This window comes from Talpa europaea (assembly GCF_964194135.1).
Source record: "Talpa europaea genome assembly, chromosome: 3".
In the NCBI taxonomy this organism is placed as follows: domain Eukaryota; kingdom Metazoa; phylum Chordata; class Mammalia; order Eulipotyphla; family Talpidae; genus Talpa; species Talpa europaea.
This window is the reverse complement of record NC_140069.1, coordinates 102,011,356-102,034,820: the sequence shown is the minus strand read 5'-3', so window position 1 is coordinate 102,034,820 and position 23,465 is coordinate 102,011,356. Positions and strand designations below refer to the sequence as shown.

Genomic DNA, 23,465 nt, shown 5'->3' with positions numbered 1-23,465 from the left:
GTTTTTTAAGATGCTATGATGTACAAGTCTTCTGCTAGTGGTTGGTAAGTTGAAGGTTCCTGCCTTTATGGAGGGACTTCCGCTAGAGATAGGATCTAAACAGCAGGGGCTGTTTCCTATCTCTTTATGTTCCCAGAGCCATACATGGTGACTGGCATCAGGTACGCACTCTCAGTTTTTATGGGAAAAGGAGGAAAAGAGCAAGGATTAGAAGAATAAGGTTCAGGGTACTGCTTCTCCCTTACCAATTCTCATGGATGAAATATTTGGCTAGTCAATTAAGTAATAAAGCAAAACTCAACACTGGATTAGGATGTGCCATGTATAAAAAAACTTATACTCAAATACAAAAATACTTACCTCCATCTGAATTATAGCTATGAAACAGTATTCAGAAATGACAATGTTTGCAGTATGTCAAAATCAGTTTGACAGATTCATCTCTGGCCGATAAATGGTCGGGGATGACTGGGTTGATACCCCAGAAAGACAATACCACACTCTACTGACTGAGAATTACAAGCTCATGAAATAGTAGGTACAAAAATTGCTCTGTGAGAACTGAGATTAATTGGCAGGCCCGTGTCAAAGAGTCAATACTGATCCTGAAAGCTGAGCCCTGGTAGATATGAGACCTAGAAAAGTTGGGTTTGGAGGTTTTGATGAGGTTACAACATATGGCCAAAAAAAGTGATGGGCCAGAGGACCAGGGAGAAGTTCCTCAACCCTGCATTTAGAAAAGCAAAATAGTCACACAAAAATGTGGGGGCTGCTGCAAGCAGGAAACCAGGTTAATCTGCTGAGAAGTAACAGAAAGATGAATAAGATCCAGGTGTTTTTCTCAAGGTATTTACCACTGACTAGTCAAGACTCACAGAAAAGAATAGATTTGAGGAGAAATAAAACTACAAAAGAAGAATAGACTTGAAGTGACTCATTTTTTAAGGTGAAAGAGTATTTCTTCAAGGGAGGCCTTGCAGACATTCAGACACCATCTTCAAGATCAAGAGCATAAAAGATGAGCCTAGCTTTATTGCATTAAAGTCACTTCTGTTTCCTAATGAACAGAGACACCGCAGCTCACAGTAAAAAGAAGGTATTATTGCTTGTGTGTGTATGTGAGATAACAATAAAGCAGTATAGTGTGTGTGTGTGTGTGTGTGTGTGTGTGTGTGTGTGAGAGAGAGAGAGAGAGAGAGAGAGAGAGAGAGAGAGAGAGTGACAGACAGCCAGACAGACAGACAGACTCTATCTTTTAGGACACCAAATAAAACAAAGGATTGGGGGTGGGTGCAGATAAAACCAGGCCATAAGTTGCTAATTGTTGGAGCTGGTTAATGGTATGTTCATTACCATTTTCTCTTTAAATATATTTGAAATGTTCTATGCAAAAGTTTATTTACCATATAAATTGGTAATAAAAGCCTGCTGAATATGTAGGAAAAGATAAAACAGCTAAAAGATCATTTGATAAAATAGTACCATTCAGGGTAGTTTAAAAAATGAACATAAGCTCCTTAAAAGCTATTTTTAAATATGAGTATGAGGCCTCCATAGGGTGCTACATTTACCACAGCCATGCCTTGAATAAGGAAACTAAATCTACTATCTCTTCGGAGTTCTAGCCCAAATTATAATCTCTGCTTTTCAGTTGCTCATAGTAAAACATCCCAAAATCAATTTGTGGGTCTTACCTGTTTTCAGGTGAATGAATTAGAATCTAATAGAAAAGAAAATGTTAGAACACATCACATGTCTACGGGCAAGCACCAGCTGTGGAACGGGTGTGTGTATTTGCATGCACAGTGCTGTGTTCAGTCTTCTCTCAATATAATAGCCAGAGTGGTTCTGCTAAAATCAAAGCCATATCATGTCACACTTCTAGAGCCCTCAAGGGACAACTTGTCTCACCCAGTATAAAAACCTAAGTCGTTACAATGGCCTACGAGTCTACTCTGATCTGCCCGCCCTCTTCTGTTAGTCTTATTTTTCCCTTATTGACCTCAGTCCCGTGTACTGATTTCTGTATCTGGAACACACCAGGAACACTCCCAGAACCAGGCATCTGTAATTGCTTGTTCTCTCTCTTTGGAACGTTCTTCCCTTAGCTCTCTGTAGGCTGCTCCCTAACCATCATGGCCTTCCTTAACCACACAGATTCATATTCAGACTCCATCCCTACTTCAGCATCACCTTCTAATATTCTATATAAATGATATATATTATAATTATATACAATGATGTGCATACACATAATGTATACACACATTATCTAAGTGTATATATGTTACATCTTGTTACATTTGTTTCTATTTCTCTGTATGTAGAAACTCAATGAGATCCAGAATTTCTGTCTTGTTTACTACAGTCATATCTCTAACCCTCAGAACACTATAAACACTCAATGAATACACGTTGAATGAATTATGTGTGTGCCTGCACGGGTGTGTATATGTGTGTGTGTGTTGGGTTGTGATATGAAATATATTTCTTAGTTAAGTCACATTCCAACAGGCTGGCATAATACTGCCTGGAGCATACTTTGGATCTCTCTGGGCTCAGAGTAAGGACTAAAAAGTGGGCCCAGCTATAGGTACCCAATAGTTCTTCATGTCTTTGACACTGGTTACCTGGAGCAAATGGCACCATTGGTAATTGCTATATGAAGTATATGTGTGGGGAAGAGAGGGTTGTTTCCTTAGGGGGTACCATCCAGGAACCATAAATTGGAAAAAAAGGAAATAGAGAGGCAGAAAATCATAAAATTTTCAAGACCTTCAGAGATGATCTAGTCTGACCTAATCATTCTACAGATGAGCATTCAAAGTTTCAAAATGGCCTGCTGATTAGCTCCAGAGCATTAAAAAAAGCAAATGCTGAGATAGACCTGGATGGACCTGGGTCACATGACTCCTGTGTCTTTACACACTCTGGCCTCCCATAAACAAAAAGCAGAGCATGTGCTCCAAAAGCCTCTGCCTGTTCTCTTTGCTTTGGAAATAACCTGAGAGTCTTTCTTCAATTAGGTGCCAATCATCTGTTCCACTCAAGCCTTGACAATTTTCAGGGCTTTCTGTTTTAAAAACAAAGAGCTGCTAATGATCATTATTACTCATAAATCAAAGCTTAAAAATTCTTTGCCATAGCAACCAGAAGTGGTTGAATCATCTACTATTATTCCCTGAATTTCTAGTAAAACAATTCTAGTTGAATCATCCTTATTCCTTGAATTTCTAATAAAACAGTTCCAGGCCACACTAGGCTCAGTGATGTTAAAATCAGTCAAGAATCAAAACTTTTACCCCTCTCAGTTCTACTTTTTATAGGAGCTAAAGGTTATATCCATTTTTTGAATGAATAGCTTTATATTTTCCCATAACCATAAAACAAAGATCTTCAAACCATTAAGCACTAACAAGTGAAAACAACTCACATGTAAAAGCTGTTGGTCACCTTAATATGGTAAGGAAGCAGAAACATTTTGTGAGGGAGTCAATAATATTTCAGAATAACTAGATAATAATTGTTTGGGTCTCAACCAGATTGTAATAAGTAGTCCCTCGACTGGGAAATACTATGTTTCTTAGACCTCTCAGTATTTCTGATGTAGCCTTAGAGATTTCCAGGGCTGAAGACATTCATGTCATAACAGTCAGGCAACTTTGGTTCTGTCTTCCTTCTCCTTAACAGAATGCTGTTCTGCTCAAGTGTCCTCATCTCTTCAGGAGAAGATAATCCCTCAGCATTCCAAGACAGGGGCCATGACTGGACTAAGTGCATTCTGAGAACTCAGTTCTCCTCACCATCAATTGGTGAGCATATAAGCATGTGAAAAAACTTTGGCCAATGAAGACAGGAAGTCTTGTTGTGTGGGTGCTTCTGAGAAAGTTTTTCTCACTTTCCACAAAGACTGTAGGGAGCAATTATCCCTTTTTTCCTTCTAAACATGATGCCAAGGACAGCTGTTGTTATCTTGACACCTAAAGAAGAGAGGCTGAGGACAAAGTCCCCCTGCAAAGAAGGTGGAGCTAAAGGAACTGCAGAGAAGCAGACAGAGCCAGAAGCCAGTGTATGGAGCCACAGAGTCTCACACTTCTCTTGAGGATCTTCTGTATTTGCACAGAAGCAACCTAACCCATACAATAATTGCACCCTGGAATGTTCTGTTCAGCATATAAAGAGGTGTAGATGTGCCATGTATATTGGTGTCAACGTGAACAGCAGGTCCCAGGGACAGTGCATCTTTTGTTAGGGAACGCTTGGCCTGTGACATTAGAAAGTAGGAGGACTGAGGTATAAAATTTGCACCGTGAGTCTCAGGGCAGCCTCAGAGACCAGCACAAGGCACAGTACCTTGGCCACATGTGCTGTCATTGTAGGGGACCTGGAATAGCCAGATTTCTCCCGAGGGAGAACACAGAACAACAAACTCACTGTAGCCCAATTCCACTTCCTGTTCTGGGTGCCAGGAAAATACTCAGAATGAAATCTCCAGGAAAGAACCAAGGAAGACATTGCAATATTTGCTTTATCCTCAGACTTACATGAATGAGTATGTATTCACATTTTGTGTAGGTGCCTATCTCATGGAAGGAAGGATGAGGGGAAGCCATGAACAGTTTGAAAGGGAACCAGCCAGTCACTTATAAACTCACGCAGGTCATTGAAGATTGAAGCCTGCCTAGAAAATGAACACCCTGGGACTCTGTTCCCCAGAGAAACCACAGTTTACCTCCTTTCAGAAATTCCACGCGAGAGTCAGATCTTCCTCGAAGCAACAGAAAAGTCTTTCTTCTTAGGGAGTCTGTAAACTTGGCCAGAGAGGAAGACTTCTGCAAAACCCTGCATTCACACCCAGCAGGTATTTTTAAAAAGTCTATTGATTTGACTCAGCATAGTGAACAAAAGGTGGTTCTAACAAGTGACATATCTGTAATAAGCCTATTTTTAGATCTGAACTGGCCAAATGCATTTTTTTTTTCACTTCTTGTGGGTAAAAGGAACCACTATCAGAACACTGGAGACAGCTGCACCTGTGTAATATTTTAGTCTTTCTTTAGAGAAGTATTTACAGTACAATACTGTGATCTGATGAGATCAAAGACTGTCGGGGCTGGGCACTTTGATTAGAAGCAACAAAGAAAGCAACAGATGATACCTGGGAAACACCTGCACGCGCATCCATCTAGTGGGGCACACGGAAGCCAGGCAGCAAAGGCACCACTGTAAGAACAACACTGAGCAGCCTGGGTACACAGAGGGAAACGTGGCTCCAGGATGACTCACATTCCACTTTGAGGGGATAAGAGTTATGCCTAGGGCTTGAAAAGCTGCATAAAAATCTAATTAACTGGTTGGGAGAAATGCATTAATTGCTTTGTCCAGCATCAGGAAGGAGACCTGCTGCTGTCCCTCATTCAGCCAGAGGAAGAACGATGCAGCCTTTAGGGGCACTGGGGATGGAGGCCTTCATTAGTGCAGGCTGAGCCAACCCTGCTTGCCAGTCACATAGATTTCTATGGAACCTTCTGAAGAGGTTGGAGGCTAGCAACAGAAAAAAGATGAAGATGGGGCCTCCCTGCTGGCACAAAGGGATCAAGACGCAACCTATGAAGCTGTCCGAAGCCTCTACAGCACGAATTTGATCCCCAGGTAGCCAAGGAGCAACCCACATGGCGCAGCAGACCTCTCTTGTCTCGCCCACTGCTCCCCTCAGCAGTGTATTTCAGTCAATCCGCCTGCTCTGTTCCCCATCTGTCTCTGGTGAATCCTCTCAACCCCTGTGCCTCTGGCCTGTACCCCAGCTCTTGTATGCATAAATAAATCAATCTTTTAAAAAATGATGAAGGTGGAAATAAAAAGGGGAAGAAGAGGGGCACCCCCATGTGTGGACCAAGATACCAATGAATATGGAGGGAGTGTCTCCTCTCTGATTGTAACCATCCTGTCCACAACGAACGTGATCTACGGTTTGAAGTTTTTTGGTGTTTTCTTCCATCTCCACAAATTTTCATCCCCACTCTATAGTTCTCTCCTTTTTTTGTACCTCTTGTAAATAACAGTTTGTTTGCAAAATAATTCACATATCCTCCAGTTCACTAGTTTAAAAATGTACAACTTAATGACTTTTAGTACATTCATAGATATGTACACCCATTACCACAATCAATTTTACAGTCATTTTTTCACTCCAAGAAGAAATCCATACCCCTTAGCAGTCACTTCCATGTGCCCCCCAAACTTCCCAGCCTAGAAATCAACTAGTCTGCTTTCTGTCTCTATGATCTACCTCTTTTGGACATTTCATGTAAGTGGAATCAGACAATACAGGATCTTTTATAACTGACATCTGTCTCAGCATAATGTTTTCGAGTTTCATCCCTAATGTAGCATGGCTATTATATCATTTTTTTTTTTTAAGATTTATTGATACAAGCACTGGGTACAGTCAGAAGCGCAGGAGGGTGAGAGAATTCACCAGAGCCAGAGCAGGGAACAGAACAGGCAGACCGACGAAATACACTGCTGAGAGGAGCAGCAGGCGCGGCAGGAGAGGTCTGTGTGCCATGTGGGACCATCGCTGGTGGCCAGGGATCAAACCAGTGCTGCAGAGGCTGCAGGCAGCTTCGCAGCCCAGCGCTCAACCGCTGCACCACCAGGGGAGGCCTGTTATTATATCATTTTTTAAAGATTTCTCTCTACTTTTTCATCTTGAACTTTAGCTTGACTATTTATGTTCCCTGAATGTTCACAATTCATATCAAAAAGTGTTTGTGAACTGCAAGCATGCTTTTGTTCAGTTTCCCATTACAACTAAGTGCAAATAATCTACAGGATGAGTTTTTAAAAGCTCATTTTCTAAAAACTATGTGGTAATATGAACCAGACGTGGGGTCCTTATAGAACTGATTTACATACATGTGATAAAGCGGGGTGGGGGAGGGGGGACGCAGTTCAGCAGCATTCCTATGATAGTGTTCCTAGGACACAGACACAGTCATTCCTTTAACACTAGTTATTGAGGGCCTCCCCAGTGGCGCAGCGGTTGAGCGCTGGGTTGTGAAGCTGCCCGCAGCCTCTGTGGTGCCCGTTCGATCCCCGGCTGCTCCCCGGCCACCAGAGGAGGGTCCCACATGGCGCGCAGACCTCTCCTGCCGCCCACTGCTCCCCTCAGCAGTGTACTTTGGTCCTTCTGCCTGCTCTGCTCCCCGCTCTGGCTCTGGTGAATTCTCTCACCCTCCCGTGCTTCTGACTGTACCCAGTGCATGCATAAACAAAACAAACTAACAAATAAATAAATCATAAATAAATAAAAATATATGCCTCTTTAAAAAAATAAAAATAAATGTAAAAAATAAGACTAGTTATTGAGTGCCCACCGCATGCCAACACTATTTTAACCACTGGAGACTGACAAAATAGACAAAGTAGCTTCCCTGGTAGAGCATGTATTTTAGTGATATGTGATAAAATTATTTAAGGAAAGAAGGAAATCCAAGGGTATAATAAGCAGGAAATTCAAAGTGTTTTATTTTTCTAGGAAGGGAATGAATGAAGATGAGTCAGAGGGGGGAGAAGGGAGGAGAACACCAGGAAGATAGAAGGGGAGGGCTGGCCCCTAGGTGGGGTGGTGGCTTTTCCTTCCAGGGTTATGTATCACTGTGCTTTATAACTTGCATGTCTAACAAATGACCACATATATTGAATATACATCAAGTTTAATTTATGAAATAACCAGTCCTTTATATCAGAAAGTAGAAACAGTGGTGTCCCTTTGGATAAGAGATTTGTCTGGGCTAATTTAAAATGCTGATACAGGGCCTCTGTGGTGGCACAAGGGGTTAAGATGCAACGTATGAAGCTGTCTGCAGCCACTGCAGCATAAGTTCCATCCCCAGCTGGCCAGAGAGCTACCCACATGGCGCAGCAGACCTCTCCTGACTTGCCCGCTGCTCCCCTCAGCAGTGTACTTCAGTCAGTCTGCCTGTTCTGCTCCCTACTCTGTCTCTGGTGAATATTCTCACCTCCCGTGCCTCTGGCCTGTACCCCAGTTCTTGTATGCATAAATAAATAAATCTTTAAAAAAATAAATAAATATGTTGATACAAATGTGGGACACACTTTCACACTAAGCAGAGAAATTCTAAACAGGTGGGACTATAATTGAATGTTTTAAAGGCTGTTGAGAAAGAACAAGGTACTATATATTGGGGAGATTTTCCCAGTTATCTTAGGACTTCATAAACTCTGAGTGGTCACTTCTCACCCAGAAGAGCATCTATATTAGAATGGGACCAGAGAATTTTATGTTTTATTCACAGATATTCAGATTTTCAGGTTTCTTTCACAGGCATAATCCTTTTATGATTCTTAAAAGTATTACTAGCACAATTTAGAGTCAAAGGAATGGAAATTCAGAGAGTCTACATTACACGTAGGTGTTGGTGGTAGATTTTAGGTCAAATCTCTAATTTCCCAGCACTTGTCACCTAACACTACTGTTGATGATCCACCTTTTCAAAACCCAAATGGATATAAGAAGTTTCAAAGAGATCAAAACACATGGCAATAAAAAGAAATAAATTGACTCTAAGGGCAGAAAATGGATGAAATGTGTTACTGTAAGAGGGAGCAAAAGCTGAATCTACATGTTGACTCAGAAACATGTCACATGAACTCCTGAATGACAGATTTATACTCAGCTATTTATGAAAAATAAGATATCTTCAGGGAATCTCTTCTCTGAAAGACTGCTGTACATTTCTATAGAATCTCCCTTACTTACTGGGGTTAGAATCTAGAGCCAAATAAGTACTAGCAATTATTGTGTTCATATGACAAATTACAATGTCAAATTCCAAATCATGTCTTCTTTTTGCAATTGCATAGGATTTGCTGTGGTTATGTTCCTCATCTTAATCTGGTACTATTTCAAGAGAGTTTACAAAGCCCTTGTTTTACTCTGTAAGAAAGAATTCATATTTGGGGTGGCGGGGGAAAGGCATGTGGGTTAGTTTGGCTGCTTAAACCAAGCCCAGCTCACAGAGTTCAACCATTGGAAAATCAACATAACATAGAAGAAGAACTTCTGTGTCCTGGTCCCTGAGAGTACATTCAACCCTGGACACTGATCACCAGGGAGATAACAGAGAGGACATCTGGCTGGAACTAACCAGGCCCCAATCAGAAACTAAGGACTCATAGGGCACTTCCTGAAGGAGACATAATAACATTCTCTTTGCATATGAAAGTCAGCAAAATAGTATTATTTACCCAATAAACATGGTTAATGGTCTCACTGTCTGCAGGGGGAAAACACTGTAAAACAAAATGGCTAACTTTTCTACAATAAAGTGAATATGAATGAGCAACTTAAATCAATATTAGGCAGCCAAATTATGTGTATTAATATCTACATATCATTAGCATAATCCCAAGTGAATTCTTTCATTACTAAAAGTAATGCTAAGCTTGACTTTTCATTTCCCTTGATATTAACTTGTATTATTATATATTTGGTTGGAAATAACTTTTGTCTGAAGCCTAATCCACTTCTTTCTTTGTATACAGAGATACACAAATACACACAGGCACGTCCATATACATAACACCTGCATAAAGACATACAACAAGCATTTACATATGTGTGTATACACATATGCATATTCATGGCAATAAATCTCAGTACAAGACTATCAAATGGGAATTTTCCACACTGGTCAGATACAAAGTATATACCTTCTTCCAGTTTCTCTTTCCAACTTCATAGCATTGCCTTCCTTGGGAGGAGCGGTGGACATAAATCTAACAAGCAGATAAGTAAAGTCTAAAATTATAGTGAAGTAAGTAAAAAAACAAAAACAAAGCACACAACCTGTATAAACAGGAGTCTGATGAAAGTCTCAACCTGTCCCTCTCTGTAGTATTTCATTTCAAAATCACTGCCCAGACCCAGAAAAATGAAGGGCAGCTCACAATGTCTGGGACTAAAACGAAACAGCGACTTGAGAATCAAGGCCGAACTGGGTCTTGGTACAGGGAGGGTAAGTGGTACTTGGTACAGCGGTGGCAAAGGCCACCGCTGGGGGAGACGCTGATCAGTGAATCAGTAGGTTTCGTTCTGTGATAAAATCTAGAATAGGCTCAGGGGAGTCATTCTTAAAGGTGCTGCCCAACAAAAATACAATGTGAGCCCCGTGTGTCATTTAAAATATCCTAGTAGTGCAGTTAAACTGGTGGAATTAATTAAATAAATAGATGAAATTAATTTACATTTTTCTTTAACCTAATATCCCCAAAATATTATCATTTCCATGTGCGATCAACATATAAAGTTATTAATGAGATATTCTGCATCTTTTTTGTTTTATACCAAGATTTCACACTCTGGCATGTCCTTTACACTTGCAACACATCTCAATTCAGACTAGTCCCACTTCAAGGGCCCTGTGTCCCACGTGGCTACCTTCACAGGCGGTGCAGGTCTAGGTCTTGAAACCAGGCCCTTACAGGTCTGTGTTGCAGCTTCCTTATTCTAGTAGATGATGCAGAAAATTTACCCCAAAACTATGCTCTCTGCTTCTTCTTTACTTGTTATAAACACTGATCTCTCGGGTTTATTTCTAGGAAGTGAAATGATTTAAGAAAAAGCACTTTACAGTTTTGCTGTGACATTGTATGAAATAATGAGGAAGTGCTAAGTTTCTTTTCCTCAAGAAAGATAGGGCTCCACCAGAACTGAGGGTACAGAGGTCAATGATGGGGTGTGATGAAATCCAGGCAACAAGCTTCCAAAGAGAAAATAATTGCATAAGGTGATCCCTGTGATTCATAATGCCCTAATTTTATGGTCTGAGTTATGCCCGTAAGGAGCAAGTCACGAAGGCCAGTCCTCTGGCTAATGTGGTTTCCACGTCCTGTGGTTTCCATGTCTACCTCTTTTTTGACAAAGAAACTATCTTGCTTGATAGTTAGAAGGTACCTTCCACCTTTCCACTTTTTTATTGCGCTTGAAGGTGATTAACAGAATTTCTTGTTCCTGCATCTTCTCTGTAAGCCCTTCCTGCCCCCCAATTGAACATGCAGAAAATTCCAAAAGTTAGCTTTATTTTCTAAAAACCAGTGTATTTGCTTTGCCTTGTAAGTGCAAAATAATTCCAGACAAAGGGTTTGCTGAGGTCCAAGTTGGTGGAAAAATGCCTTTTGAAGAGCATCACTGGGATATGCTATTGGCAACCTGGGCCCATAGAGCCACAGTTTTCCCATTTTCTTTATGATGTTTTGAAAGAGATACAATGACAACATTCAGACTTCTTCTGGACATGGTGCTTTTTTCCTCTTTGAGAGTGAGATTACAATTCCCTGTGGGTTTCTTTTAAAAAGAAATGGAATTGCCATTAGGGGAACTAAAGACTATTTTTTAAAAAATATTTGAATCATGGGCCTCCCTGGTGGCGCAGTGGTTGAGCGCTGGGTTGCGAAGCTGCCCGCAGCCTCTGCAGCGCCGGTTCCATCCCCGGCTGCTCCCCGGCCACAGGAGGAGGGTCCCACATGGCACGCAGACCTCTCCTGCTGCCCACTGCTCCCCTCAGCAGTGTCCTTCGGTCCTTCTGCTTGCTCTGCTCCCCGCTCTGGCTCTGGTGAATTCTCTCACCCTCCAGCGCTCCTGACTGTACCCAATGCTTGTATAAATAAATAAATAAATCTTTGAAAAAAAAAAAAATTTGAATCAATCCTCAGTACAAGAGGAGTTTACAAATATTTTAAATACTCTCCCCACTGTCATCTTCTAGCTACCATGCCACATTTCTCTCAACATTTCAAAAAAAAATACTTATAAAAATACAACTTACAAAATAGTGAATATAACCTAAGCAGAACAAGGAGTAAACTTAAGAATGGGAGTGCATTCTATCAAGTTTTCTAACCTTAGCTTATCAATTTTATATTACTAAGATTTCTGTGTTAGAAGTACTGACCCAGTATGCCAGTGCTGCAGTGCTGCCTAATAGATTCTTCCACAGAGTGATAGAAATGTTCCATTTTCACATTGGTAACAGGGTAACTGCTGGCTACCCGTGCTATTGAGCACTTGAAATGTGCCTAGTGCAACTGAGGAACTGATTATTTTTATTTAAATTGAAATAGCTATATATGGCTCATAGTCACCACACACAGCTATATATAATTCAAACAGCTATATAGTTAAAGCAAACCCTGGTCTATTGGCACAACGGCCTTGAGATCTAAAGTCCATTTAAAATACAAAGCATTTTATGACTTCTTTTTAAAAAATATTTAATAATTAAATAGAACAAACTCTATAAAGCCAGACAGAAGAAACACGTCTGCAAGAAATTCTCTAAGGACAATGCTACTCTTTAGGATGAGCCAGGAAGGAAGAATGAGTGCTAATGTTCTGGAAGCTTGGGTCCTGGGTAGCAGTCTGGGCTCCATTCCACCATCTAGCTCAGTGGCTTTGGGCAGTTCTCACGGTTCCTTGGACCCTTCCTTCTACATTGTTAGAATCTGCCAAATAACCTCCAACTTCCCTCCTCCCTCTAAACCTACAATAAAATGTAAACTTGATCCAGCTTGGGAGAAAAAAAAAAGTCTCAGGTAGAAACTGTGTGTGGTCCACCCAAACTCCTCTAATTTCAGTTTCTTTACTTTTTCAATTAAGCTATAAGCTAATAAATATATATTCTGCCACCTGAGGATTCAGAATCTGAGAGTTTTGTCAGGTGGTAACAAGACTTAACATATTCAGACAAAAATGGGATGTTATCTAAACTCCAGTAAAGAAAATCAACTGAATGCAAGGTAGTACTATTTTTTCCTCGTTTATTTTTTCTTTCATTTAGGACATTTTCAAACCTTCAGAAAAGTTGTAAGAATAATACAATGAACACCTATGTTTTCTTCACCTTATAAGACTAGTTTTAAATACAGACACCCAAAAAGTGTTCTCTCTATAGAGTGATGACCTTATGACACCTCCCAGTTCATAACAACGGCAAGAAAAAGTCACTGTATTTTCTCTATTAATAATGAACATACATGTCAGTTTAAATTTTGATGTCAGAAACTTTTTCAGCGGAGGTAAAAACAGAACCCCCCTGTGCCTCAAGTGGAAAAGCATTACCTTTGAAATTAGGAAGACTCTGCTCCAATCTTAGCCCCTCAAATCCTAGTCCTGAGCCCTCTCTGGATTTACTTATTGGTTTGCAAAATGGGATATGTCTCCCTTGGAGAAATATTCTGAGAATTGCATGCGATTAAGTAAACAGAATGGCAAGTAGCAGCCTCTCACTATTGTTAGTTGCTTTTACAGTTGGCTAAGCATTTTCCCAAAGTGTACTTTAGGAATGACAACCCTGTGGGATAAACTCATCAGGTAGCACTATCTCTGGTTTATAGCCAAGAGGACCAAGGCACAGAAACATTAAGGAAAAGAGGGAAGGAAGGGAGGGAATTGGCATCCAAGGAGCAGACATGATGGCCTCAATGGGAGGCAATGCTTCACTCACGGCTGCCAATGCTCGCATCAACTCCAGGAAACAAGCTGTCACATCCTCAGTCTGCAGCAAAGTATTTAAGGCTCAGAGAGACAAATTTTACAGAGTGCCATATACTAGCCAGTTGCAGAACCTGGCTAGGTATATGGTTTAACTGCCTGCCTTAAAGGTCTGGAAGCCTTGGTTAAGTATTCAATGGCCCCGCTTAAAGGTTTAAGAGTCTTGGTTAATGGCTGAAGTGTTCTGACTAAGAGTTTAAGGACTTGCTTAAGGGTTTAAATGCTCTGGTTAAAGGTTTAAGTATCTAGATCTGATTCCAAGTTTAGGGCTCTTCCCACTGCCTCTGATAAAGATATGTTACCAGTGCAGGATTTCTACACTCAAAGAAGCAGACTGTTTCTCCAGAACTAGTTGGTTCTATAAGGAAATGATATCCAGATCTCTTCTTGGAAAAGTGTTTTCCCCGGGAGGCCCACCACGGCCAAGGATGATCAGCAGTTTGCACAACGTGTAGGAGATATCTCAACTTCAGAATCTAATCAATGTAATTTTTAACCTGAGGTTATTATGACATTTAAATTGGGCTATTACCTAAATGCATTTGTAAGGTTATGTCTATGAGCTCTTACACACTGGATGATTTAAAATAACATTTTGTACTGCTGAGGTTATATTGTGAATGGGTTAGGGTTGGGTGATTTTGACAGACCAAACTGTTGAAGCAAGGGAATGCTGTAATTAGACCACACTGTAAAGACTATGTTCAAAGATTAGCCCTCACAAGGGTGTTCGATTAATTATAACAGGGAAAAAGACAGGTTATTTGTACAAGCAGCTACCTGGCTGTGCCAGGGAGCATAGCTAAAAAGTCTTATTCACCACTTGGTAGTGCCAAGTCTTCAGTCTCAGACCCCATAGACAGCCACAGAGGTCCTGGGCAGAGCAGACTTTGGGGGCCTAGCACATCCTAACTGGGTTTTGCTTTAGCTACCAGGCTTGCTTGTTTGCTTGCTTTATGTATTTATGCATTCACTCATTCATTCATTTCCTTCACTGAGGTTACATTGGTTTATTACACTGTATAAGTTTTAGAGGTACAGGATACCTCTTCAGATGTATGTTAGAGAACGATACCCACCACCCAAGGCACCGATAGTCCCCCACCATAGTGCTTTGTGCCCCCTCCCCACTTTGTTCACCGACTCCCCCTTTTGTAAACAGTCAGACTCCAGGATTTGTTATTGGTTTGGTTCTATCTGCCCCTTTGCTCTTTTTCTCCCTACTCCACATGTGAGTAAAATTACCTGGTATTTGTCTTTCTTGTTTGATGTACTTTGCTTAACATAATCCCCTCCAGGTCCATCCATGTTGTCACAAAAGTCAAAAGTTTACCTTTTTTTCTTTAATCGAAGAAGACTTTAAGTAAACCGTCATATTTGTTAGTAACTTTGACACATGTGAGTGGTTCTGCCATGCTAACCAGCCTGCATCAGAGACACTGGTCTCCATTTTGACTCTCTGGACAAAAGTCACATGAGAAACAGAATGCCAGCTTCCTGTCCCACCAGGCAAATGAATGAGAAGCAGGAAGATACTCAGAGGGTTTTTGAAAGTACTGACAGTAAAGTAGACCAAATGCAAGGCTTATGAAAAATATCTCTAAAAACCTGGCCATTATAATAACACTAAGAAAAGCAAAAGGAAAGGATGAGGATGATGAGAAAAGGAAAGAGAAAGGAAAAGACGGAGCCGTTTGTTTTTGAAAATTAAATAACCTATTTTAGATGTCATGGGATTTGAATACATTCATAGAAGATAAATGATTGGTGGGTGATAGATGAATGCTATTAATCATATGCCTATCACTAGATCCATCTCTTTCTCTGCATCTAACTATCTCAGCAGGAATCCTGATCTGGTAGAAAACTCTTTACCAAAACATATGATGTGACAATGCTCATATAGAGGTTTTCAATCCAGTGTCCATTTATTTTCACCATTGTACAAAATCAGAAGGCCCTGCTGAGCAGCAGACGGTCCTCAGCAGGCCTGACATTCAGGCCAAGGCCCAGGGGGCAGCTCAGAGAACACAGTGTCCTGTTAGACCCCACACAGAGTAGCCTCAGAAAGTACCTGGGTTCGTATCCCCCAAAACATGAACAAAAATGGGTACATTCAAAACACTTCATGGGGGAGTGGGAGTAGGAGGATCTGGCATTTTAGCAAAAGTTCACACATTTGTGCATCCTTGCCAAACACTGCAACATACTGTTATGCCTTTCTGTTCAGATTCTCTATTATGGGGTTCATCTGGGTTACCACAAATGGACAGTGAAAATCTAATGTTAGAATATGGCGTGAAAGGGTCTCCAGAAAAATAACAAGGAGCAACAGTCATCTGAGAGCATAATTTCCTCTTATGGGGTTAATTTCAGCTTCATGATTTTTTTGGAAACCATAACATGTGTGTGTGTGTGTGTGTTTTAAAAGAACAGTGTAATCAAGTCTTTCTGCTAGACAAGGTATTAAGAAACCTAATTACCAGCAGTTATCACTAAAACAAAAGGGAAATTTTTTCTTTCACACATAATCGAGTACTTTTGAAGACTCCAAAGGTCCAAAAGAAGATTTCTCATTGTGAATGTTTATTTCAATCAAGGTATCCTGCTTTGTATTATGAGATCCATGGAGCTTCTAATTACATGTATCTAAGTCATGGCAGCACTGTTATAATAGTTTTACGTCCTGCATCTAGAAATATAAAAGATTTGTATATGTCACTGGTTGTGACCTCCCAATAATGAGTAATGAAAATTGTTATTTATCATTTCTAGGATCAACACCACTGTGACAGCAGAAAATTGCATTATTTACCTCAACCACATTACTGTTATACAATCTGGAGAAACAAATCCTTCAAACTATCCGCAAATGTTCTTTTCCCAATTGAGATTTTGATGGTTCTGAAAATAATACTGATTTTTACCTTTCTCTATTTGCATTTTAATTTAAAAAACCATGCCAATATCTTTTCTATAGTACATTGTTTATATTCTGAAAATCTTCTTATCTGAGAGTCCCTTTAATATTTGATTCTTAAACCTTGTTCAGTTACTAAAACATCTCATAGCTTCTTTATTTATTATTTTTCATGAGTTGATTTTTTTCTTCACTATGAAATTATCCATTTGGAAATCACATTACTAACATGCAAAAAGTTTTTACTTCAATTATAAAAGCAAACATAACTCATGATTAGTAAGAAGACTATTTTGCAAATCAACCATTGTTTATTTCAGAATATAATCAAGTACCCAGCTAGAGTAAAAGCCTAAGGACAGGATTTTTTTCCAACTTAAAATAATAAAGGTAATCAAACTTTCCTTCCAATCTAGGTGATTGTGAAATTTAATTACAGCTGTTAGCGTTAAAAAAAGGGAAAGCAATTTATTTTACACATAATTGAATATTCCAGAAGAAAATTTCTAAAGAGTTCTCAGAAAATGTATTTAAAACTAATTTCAACCTGATTATTTTATTTGTTATGTCTCAGTTGGCAACGTAGAATAAATCACACTCTTGGGTGATGTGGTTTGACAACAGCAAGTGAGAACATATTCTCAGGAAAATCAGACAACTTTGAGTCTCATACTCAGTGAATGATCAGATCTTTACTCTGTGCAAACACAACCACACCTAAATCTGCCATAGCTTTAAACAGAGGTTTGCCCCATATGGTGGGAATTCACCTCTCCATACGCTGGACACTATGACTATCCTTTTATAGTACTCAATTGCCCAAACATGTCCCAAAACTCCAGAGCTGTTTCATCAAACCCAGTGCTAACTGGAACCTCCTTCCTCAGCAGGAGCGAATGATCTGGCAGCTCTGCAGTCAGTGCAACTTAGGACCAAAAGCCTAACAGTCCAGGTGACCTCCACTCATTCCTTTAAACTAAGGTAGTCACTTTCTTCCCTGCACTCTACATAATTCACTTTCTCAAACTGGAATATAGAAGGCTATTTGCTTGTCTATCTCTGCTGCTGGAGGGTGAGAGAAACACTCTTGATTCATCTTTCTAGTCCAAAAACTTAGGACTAGGCCTGAAACCTAAAAGACATTTAACCCAACAGATGCTTTTTAATGAAGTTCAACCCTCAGGATCAAATTTAGCCCACAAAATAAGAGGCAGATCCTAAGTGTGTTAGAATAATTTCTGCACCTACAGTCTGCGCCAATGAGTGTCTTCTTTTTCATTCCTCAGAGGAGCAAGTTTTTCACACCAAGCTCTTACTAAGTGCCACCCCTGTGCTAAATGTCTGCACACATTATCTCATTCAATCCCACAACATTCTTCTGAGTTAGGTTCTTTTATTAGCATTAGCCTCATTTACAGACTAGGAAACTGAGGCTTGGGGAAGTTATGTAACTTACTCCAAGTTATACAGCTGGTAAGTGATTGAGTCAGAACTCAAGGATGGCTCTGATCTCAAAGACTTCAGAACTAGAAGAAATCCTAAAAGTATCTTCCTCACTGAATCTCCTTAAAACGGAGTCTTGTAATTTATTTGGTACACAGTAGGCCCTAGAAAAGGGTGATTAATGGATTGATGGAGTGCTCTAATTTCACAGGCTCTGGCCTTTGCCTGGGAGAACCCAGCTGCCACCACAAACAGGCTCTATTCTTTCCTGCCCAACACCTCTCACAGGTGTGAATTGTTTGTGTCATCTGAATTATTCATGATCCACAAGGCAGTTAAGTGTGCTTAAAAAGAGAACTATGGGTTCTTGTATTTTCAAGACAAAGTGCCTGATTAATTGGTGAATCAGGCAATATAAGCTCATAGGTGAGCTGATTCACACCAATAATACTATATCCATGCTCATTTTTGAATTTCAGATTTCATACTGTTTCCCAGTTTTCATTAGGATTTAAAATAATGGTAACTAAGGCAGGAAAGAACCATCATATGCATCACTATCCTATCTGCAAAGCAATTACCATCATGTAAAGCTTCTACTGCACTGCTTCAAACCCTTGTATTCTTCCTAAGGCTGAATCAGGTTTTCAATCAAGTTTTTTAAGCTATATCAAGATCTGAAGATTCAGATGGCCACTGCATCTATGATTTGTGCCATTAGCAAAGCATGTGACAATATTGCCTTCTTTCTCCCTCCTTTCCCTTCCTCATCTCTTTCCTCCCCCTTCCCAGTTCATTTTCTACTGGGCAGCTTTCAGAAAGGGATAACCATATGCTAATGGTAAGCCAACATCACTGTATTTTAAATTCAATGTTAGTCAACCAAAATGAATTGAAAAGCAGCAGCAGTGGTTTGGGGGTACTAAAAATAAGCTATAGCATTTGCTGAGTTCTCAGAATTAAAACCACAGGCGGTCAACTTGTTGCTGCTCTTAATAAGATATGACTGTTCTGCCCGATTGGCTGCTACTACCAGAAACTTGAACTATATCTGATGCCTAACGACACTGAGCTTTTGATTATTTAGCAGTGATCTAGAAAGGAAGTGCCATTTCCCTGGAACTAAGCCTGCCAAAAGAGATAATAGATGGTTTTCACATGATTGCATTGTGCCACATCACAATTGCACCTTAGTCAAATTCACCTTGCACTTATGATTTAATTAGTGACACATCCATAGATATGGTTCCTTTATGACTGAGTTGCTGTCCAAGCCCTCCAACAAGGTGTTTCCTACTGTGAGCTGAATTTTTGGATATAATTTAAAATACACACACAATAGAAATTAACACAGTATTATTATATTGAACTTTTCCATTAGGACATCAAGACCATCTTGCTCCCCAAATGCTGTTTATTAAAGTAAATGTCTTATCGGTTATCCCTTATGGGGGTTTGTCAATAAAGTTTTCAATGACCAGAAATAGAGAAATTCTATCTAATGCATCATTCTGATTAGAAGCCTGTCATACACAGACACCAGTGGGTCTGCTCCTATTGATTCCCCTCCTTCAGATTCATTAGTAATTTTTTCTCTTCAATTAGGTTTCTGACCAACCACAAAATAAAAACTGAAAGAAACCCTCCCTTTGCTCAGCCGCATATGAAAAAAATGTAAATCTGGAAAGTAAAATTGCAGAGCTTGTATTATTAAAAAAAAATCTGAGAGGTCACAGAAAAATCTCTCTCTCTCTCTCTCTCACACACACACACACACACACACACACACACACACACTTGTAACAGGCAAATTGTCAGCACAGAGGTTGGTCTTGACCTTCTGTCCCTTTACTTGCTTCAATCAAACCAGAAAGACTGAATCTCTTCATTACTTCTATTTCAAACCCATGCCCAAAGCGTGTGTCTCCATGGAGCTAATTTCTGAAACAAACAAAGAAAACCAAGTCTACCAGAGGCGAGGGTTTGCTCCCCTCAGCTTTGGATGAGGGCATCCAGCGCAGCGGGTGCCACACCACAAGCGGGGCCAGGAGTCCGGCCTCACGCTAACCTTCCCCGGCCCGCCAGCCCGGGTCCCAGCTGCGCCAGAAAGTGTGAGCCTGCCTTGCTCTTTTCGCTTCTCGCCTGCTGTTCCTCAAGTCCCCAGAATACCCGCGTCCGAGCACGGAGGCGCCACCGCTCTCCCACCTCTGCGCTGTCAAATGTCAGGCGCGGGGGTACTGTGGGCACCGAGGGTTCTAGCAAACCAAACAGGAGTCACACCGGACACCTGCCCTCACTCCGAGAGCGCGGGCAGGATGGCCACAGGTAGGCTCAGTCTAACCCAGAGTCCCGGGCGAGGGCAGGGGGCTGGAGCCCCGGCGCGGCAGCCGCACCCGAGGGGCTGAAACTCACCAGAGGACACCGAGGAGCCCGACAGGCTGGAGTTGCTGGACGCTGCCATCTCGGCGCGCTCGGCGCGTCGCTGCTCAATCAGCCCCGGTGCGGGCACCGCAGCCGCTGCCCTCGCCTGACGGCTCCCAGTCTCCGCGGCCCCCAGCCCATGGCAAAGTCCTGGGGACGCGCAGAAAGCACCAGCCTCCGGACTCTGCCTGCACTTCCTGCTCCACCAGATGACGCGCTGCGCCGCCGCTATTTATTTGTGGTTTCCGTCCCTCTCAGCGTCTTTGCACGCTTTTCTCCGGGTGTCTAGGGGTAGGTGGGGACGAGAAGAGGTCCAGGGGCGGCCGGGGCGCGTTGATGGTGGCGCCCCTCGAGCCCCAGCTGCGGTCCGCGCGCCCCTGCGCGTGGTTGGGACCAGGGCGCCCGCGCGGCCCGGAGCCGTCCGCCAGCTCCCTGCACCCTCCGCTGGGCTCCCGCCTCCCTGGCTGCACTTCGAGCAGCCCGGGCAAAGGCGGCGGGAGACAGACAGACAGAGCGACCTCCCCCTTCTCCCTCCGCCCCAACTCCGCTCGCGAGCACACAAAGGAAGGAGAGGAGACGCGGGAGCTGCGGGGCTGGTTCAGCTGCCGCTGGCTTGACAGCTCCCTGCCACCCCGACTGGAGAGGGAGGCTTCGGACTGCAGGGCGGGGGGACACTAGACCCGGGAGCAGGACCTCGAGGTGCCGGGGAGGCCGCCGGGGGGCGCGGAGTGAGCGCTGCTGCCGTGCGCAGCACTGCTCCAAGGGTTTGAAGGCAACTGTGGGTGGAGGGGGGGGGGGGCAGGTAGTGGAGCTGGCTGCGCTCCACCAAGCTACCAACCCGCCAAACAACCCGGATGGGGGATCCAGAGGGCAAAGTGGGGTCACTCAGGACACAGTGTTAAGCTGAAGCTGCCTTGGATGCCAGGGGAGTCCGTGGAGTGCTCTTTCTGTACCCCTCCAAATTGTCCTTTGTTGCTCCGGAGCTGATGGTCCCTGCCCTGCAAGAAGGTGCGTTTCCTAAAACACCCTCAAAGCTAGCCACCTAGCCAAATCCAGCTGCATTTAAGTACCCCAGTCAGGGACCGTACCCCCGCGGATCCATTTGCCTTCTAAGAAATAGAGACGTTCCAAATATGTCATCGGGCCCACACAAAAGCCGAGTGTCAAAGAGAAAGAGGTTCTCTGACTGTGCCTTGCAAAGAATCCTCACAAAAGACTTAAGACTTGGCAGCAAGTCCGACTGCGTCCTTTCAGAGTAAGGAACTATTCAGGTGTGTGAGAGGAAGAGACTGCAGCAAAAGGTGTGCGCCTTCTCTCTATTTAAATCTAAATTAATTTCACTGGGAGGAAATATCATGCAGATTTTTTTTTAAGTCTATTTCACACTCCCAGTAGGGTAATCGGTTCTTTCAATCCTGAAGCAACAGAAATTGAAATTTGAACAGAAATTGTTAGATCAAAGGGGAAAAGCAAACATTAAAGGAATGAAAGTACTCTCATTATGTAGCAAAGTGGAAGGTGCTCACATTGGGGTAGTTCAATTTTTTAAAACATGGTTAAAAGGACATAGTCAATTTAGAAATTATCAGGAGTGACACAGGAACAGCTGCCAGTCCTAAGGGGTCCACATCAACCTAGCACCTAACACACAGTGAATAATAAATGTCGAATCACAATATGCACCCATGTCACATTATCTAGTTTATTTAAACTATTTTTTAATCTTTCCTTTAGGATACCATCCCAGTGTATTTCCCCAATAAGGCTGGCTGGCTTTCTTTCTTTCTTTCTTTCTTTCTTTCTTTCTTTCTTTCTTTCTTTCTTTCTTTCTTTCTTTCTTTCTTTCTTTCTTTCTTTCTTTTTCTCTTTCTTTTTCTCTTTCTCTCTCTCTCTTTCTTTCTCAGCTATTGAAGAGTTGAACCTTCTTCAGTCACACTGCACTATGTCTTCCTGACCTCATCTACATGGAACTTGAAACATCCCAGTCTGGTACAAACACCTCCACACTCCCCATTTTTCCTCATTCTGTGCAATGCATCCTTGAAGAAGCTTAATGTGGAAAACTCTGAGGACATATGTTCCATCATCACAACCTTGATACCTCTATCAAAATGGAAATTCCTGTTTTCTCAGAGTTTGCTGATTTAAGTCAATATGTACTTGTTTGACTAGTAATCTATATATGCCTCCATCTTTAGATGGTGGACCACCTGCCTTGGCTGTTTCATTGAGTGGAGTGACTACGATTTGGACTTTGAAGAAAACAACACCATGGTCCAAACTCTGGTTCTGCCACTTATTAGCTATGTATAAATTACTTACACACTGAGCCTCAGTTTCTCCACTTTCTCTATGATAACTCAGAGTTGTGAAGTTTAAATGAGATGATGTTCTAAAGCCAGAGTGTACCAGATATATAGTTCATGTCCTGTAAGTGATTGTAAATTGTCTACTGGAAGATTGAATCTATGATTTAAAAAACATTCACTTTTTCCATTGCATCTTGTAGCTAACTAATCAGCAGTGACTTGTTTTACCAGGGGAACGTCTAATCGTTGACCCAAGGTTTATGTCTTTCTTGTCCCAAATTAAGCAGTATGCAACAGGTTTCATTATTTACCCCTGAAGTCTCATAACAAGATGTCAACTTCCATTTCTTCATTTTGGATGATAACATTTACCTTTATAGGCTGTATAGTCATTAGTGAGAGAAAATAAAGCATGGTCCTGCAAAGTAGATTACTTTTTTTTAAAAAGATTTATTTATTTATGCATACAAGACCTGAAGTGTAGGAAAGAGGTGTTAGGGGTGAGAGGATTCACCAGAGACAGTGGGGAGCAGAACAGGCAGATCTACTCAAATACACTGTTAAGGGGAGCAGTAGGCAAGAAATCTGCTTTCCTATGTCCTCTCAGGCATCTTTCACGTTATGAAGGCTCAAGTTGAACACACCTTCTTGGCAAACTTCCCTAGCCCCCAAATCAGAAGCCAGCTCTCCTATTGAATTCTCCTAGTGCTTGCTCTGTATCTCTCAATTGACCATCACTCTGTCTTGTTTTAATGGTAATTTGGCAACATTTCATCTCCCTAATCTGTTAAAAGAT

At 41.6% G+C, this 23,465-nt stretch overlaps 1 protein-coding gene across 1 annotated transcript in view; it reads right to left on the bottom strand.

The window, feature by feature from the left end:
• CHN2 (chimerin 2) overlaps window positions 1-20,400 on the bottom strand; it is a gene marked incomplete at both ends in the record, with an annotated part of 253,890 nt that extends 233,490 nt beyond the window's left edge. Inside the window, one exon of the mRNA XM_084229858.1 lies at window positions 20,352-20,400. Coding sequence (XP_084085984.1) covers window positions 20,352-20,400 — 49 coding nt within the window. The remainder of the gene's footprint in view (window positions 1-20,351) is intronic.
• Window positions 20,401-23,465: the final 3,065 nt, after the last annotated feature.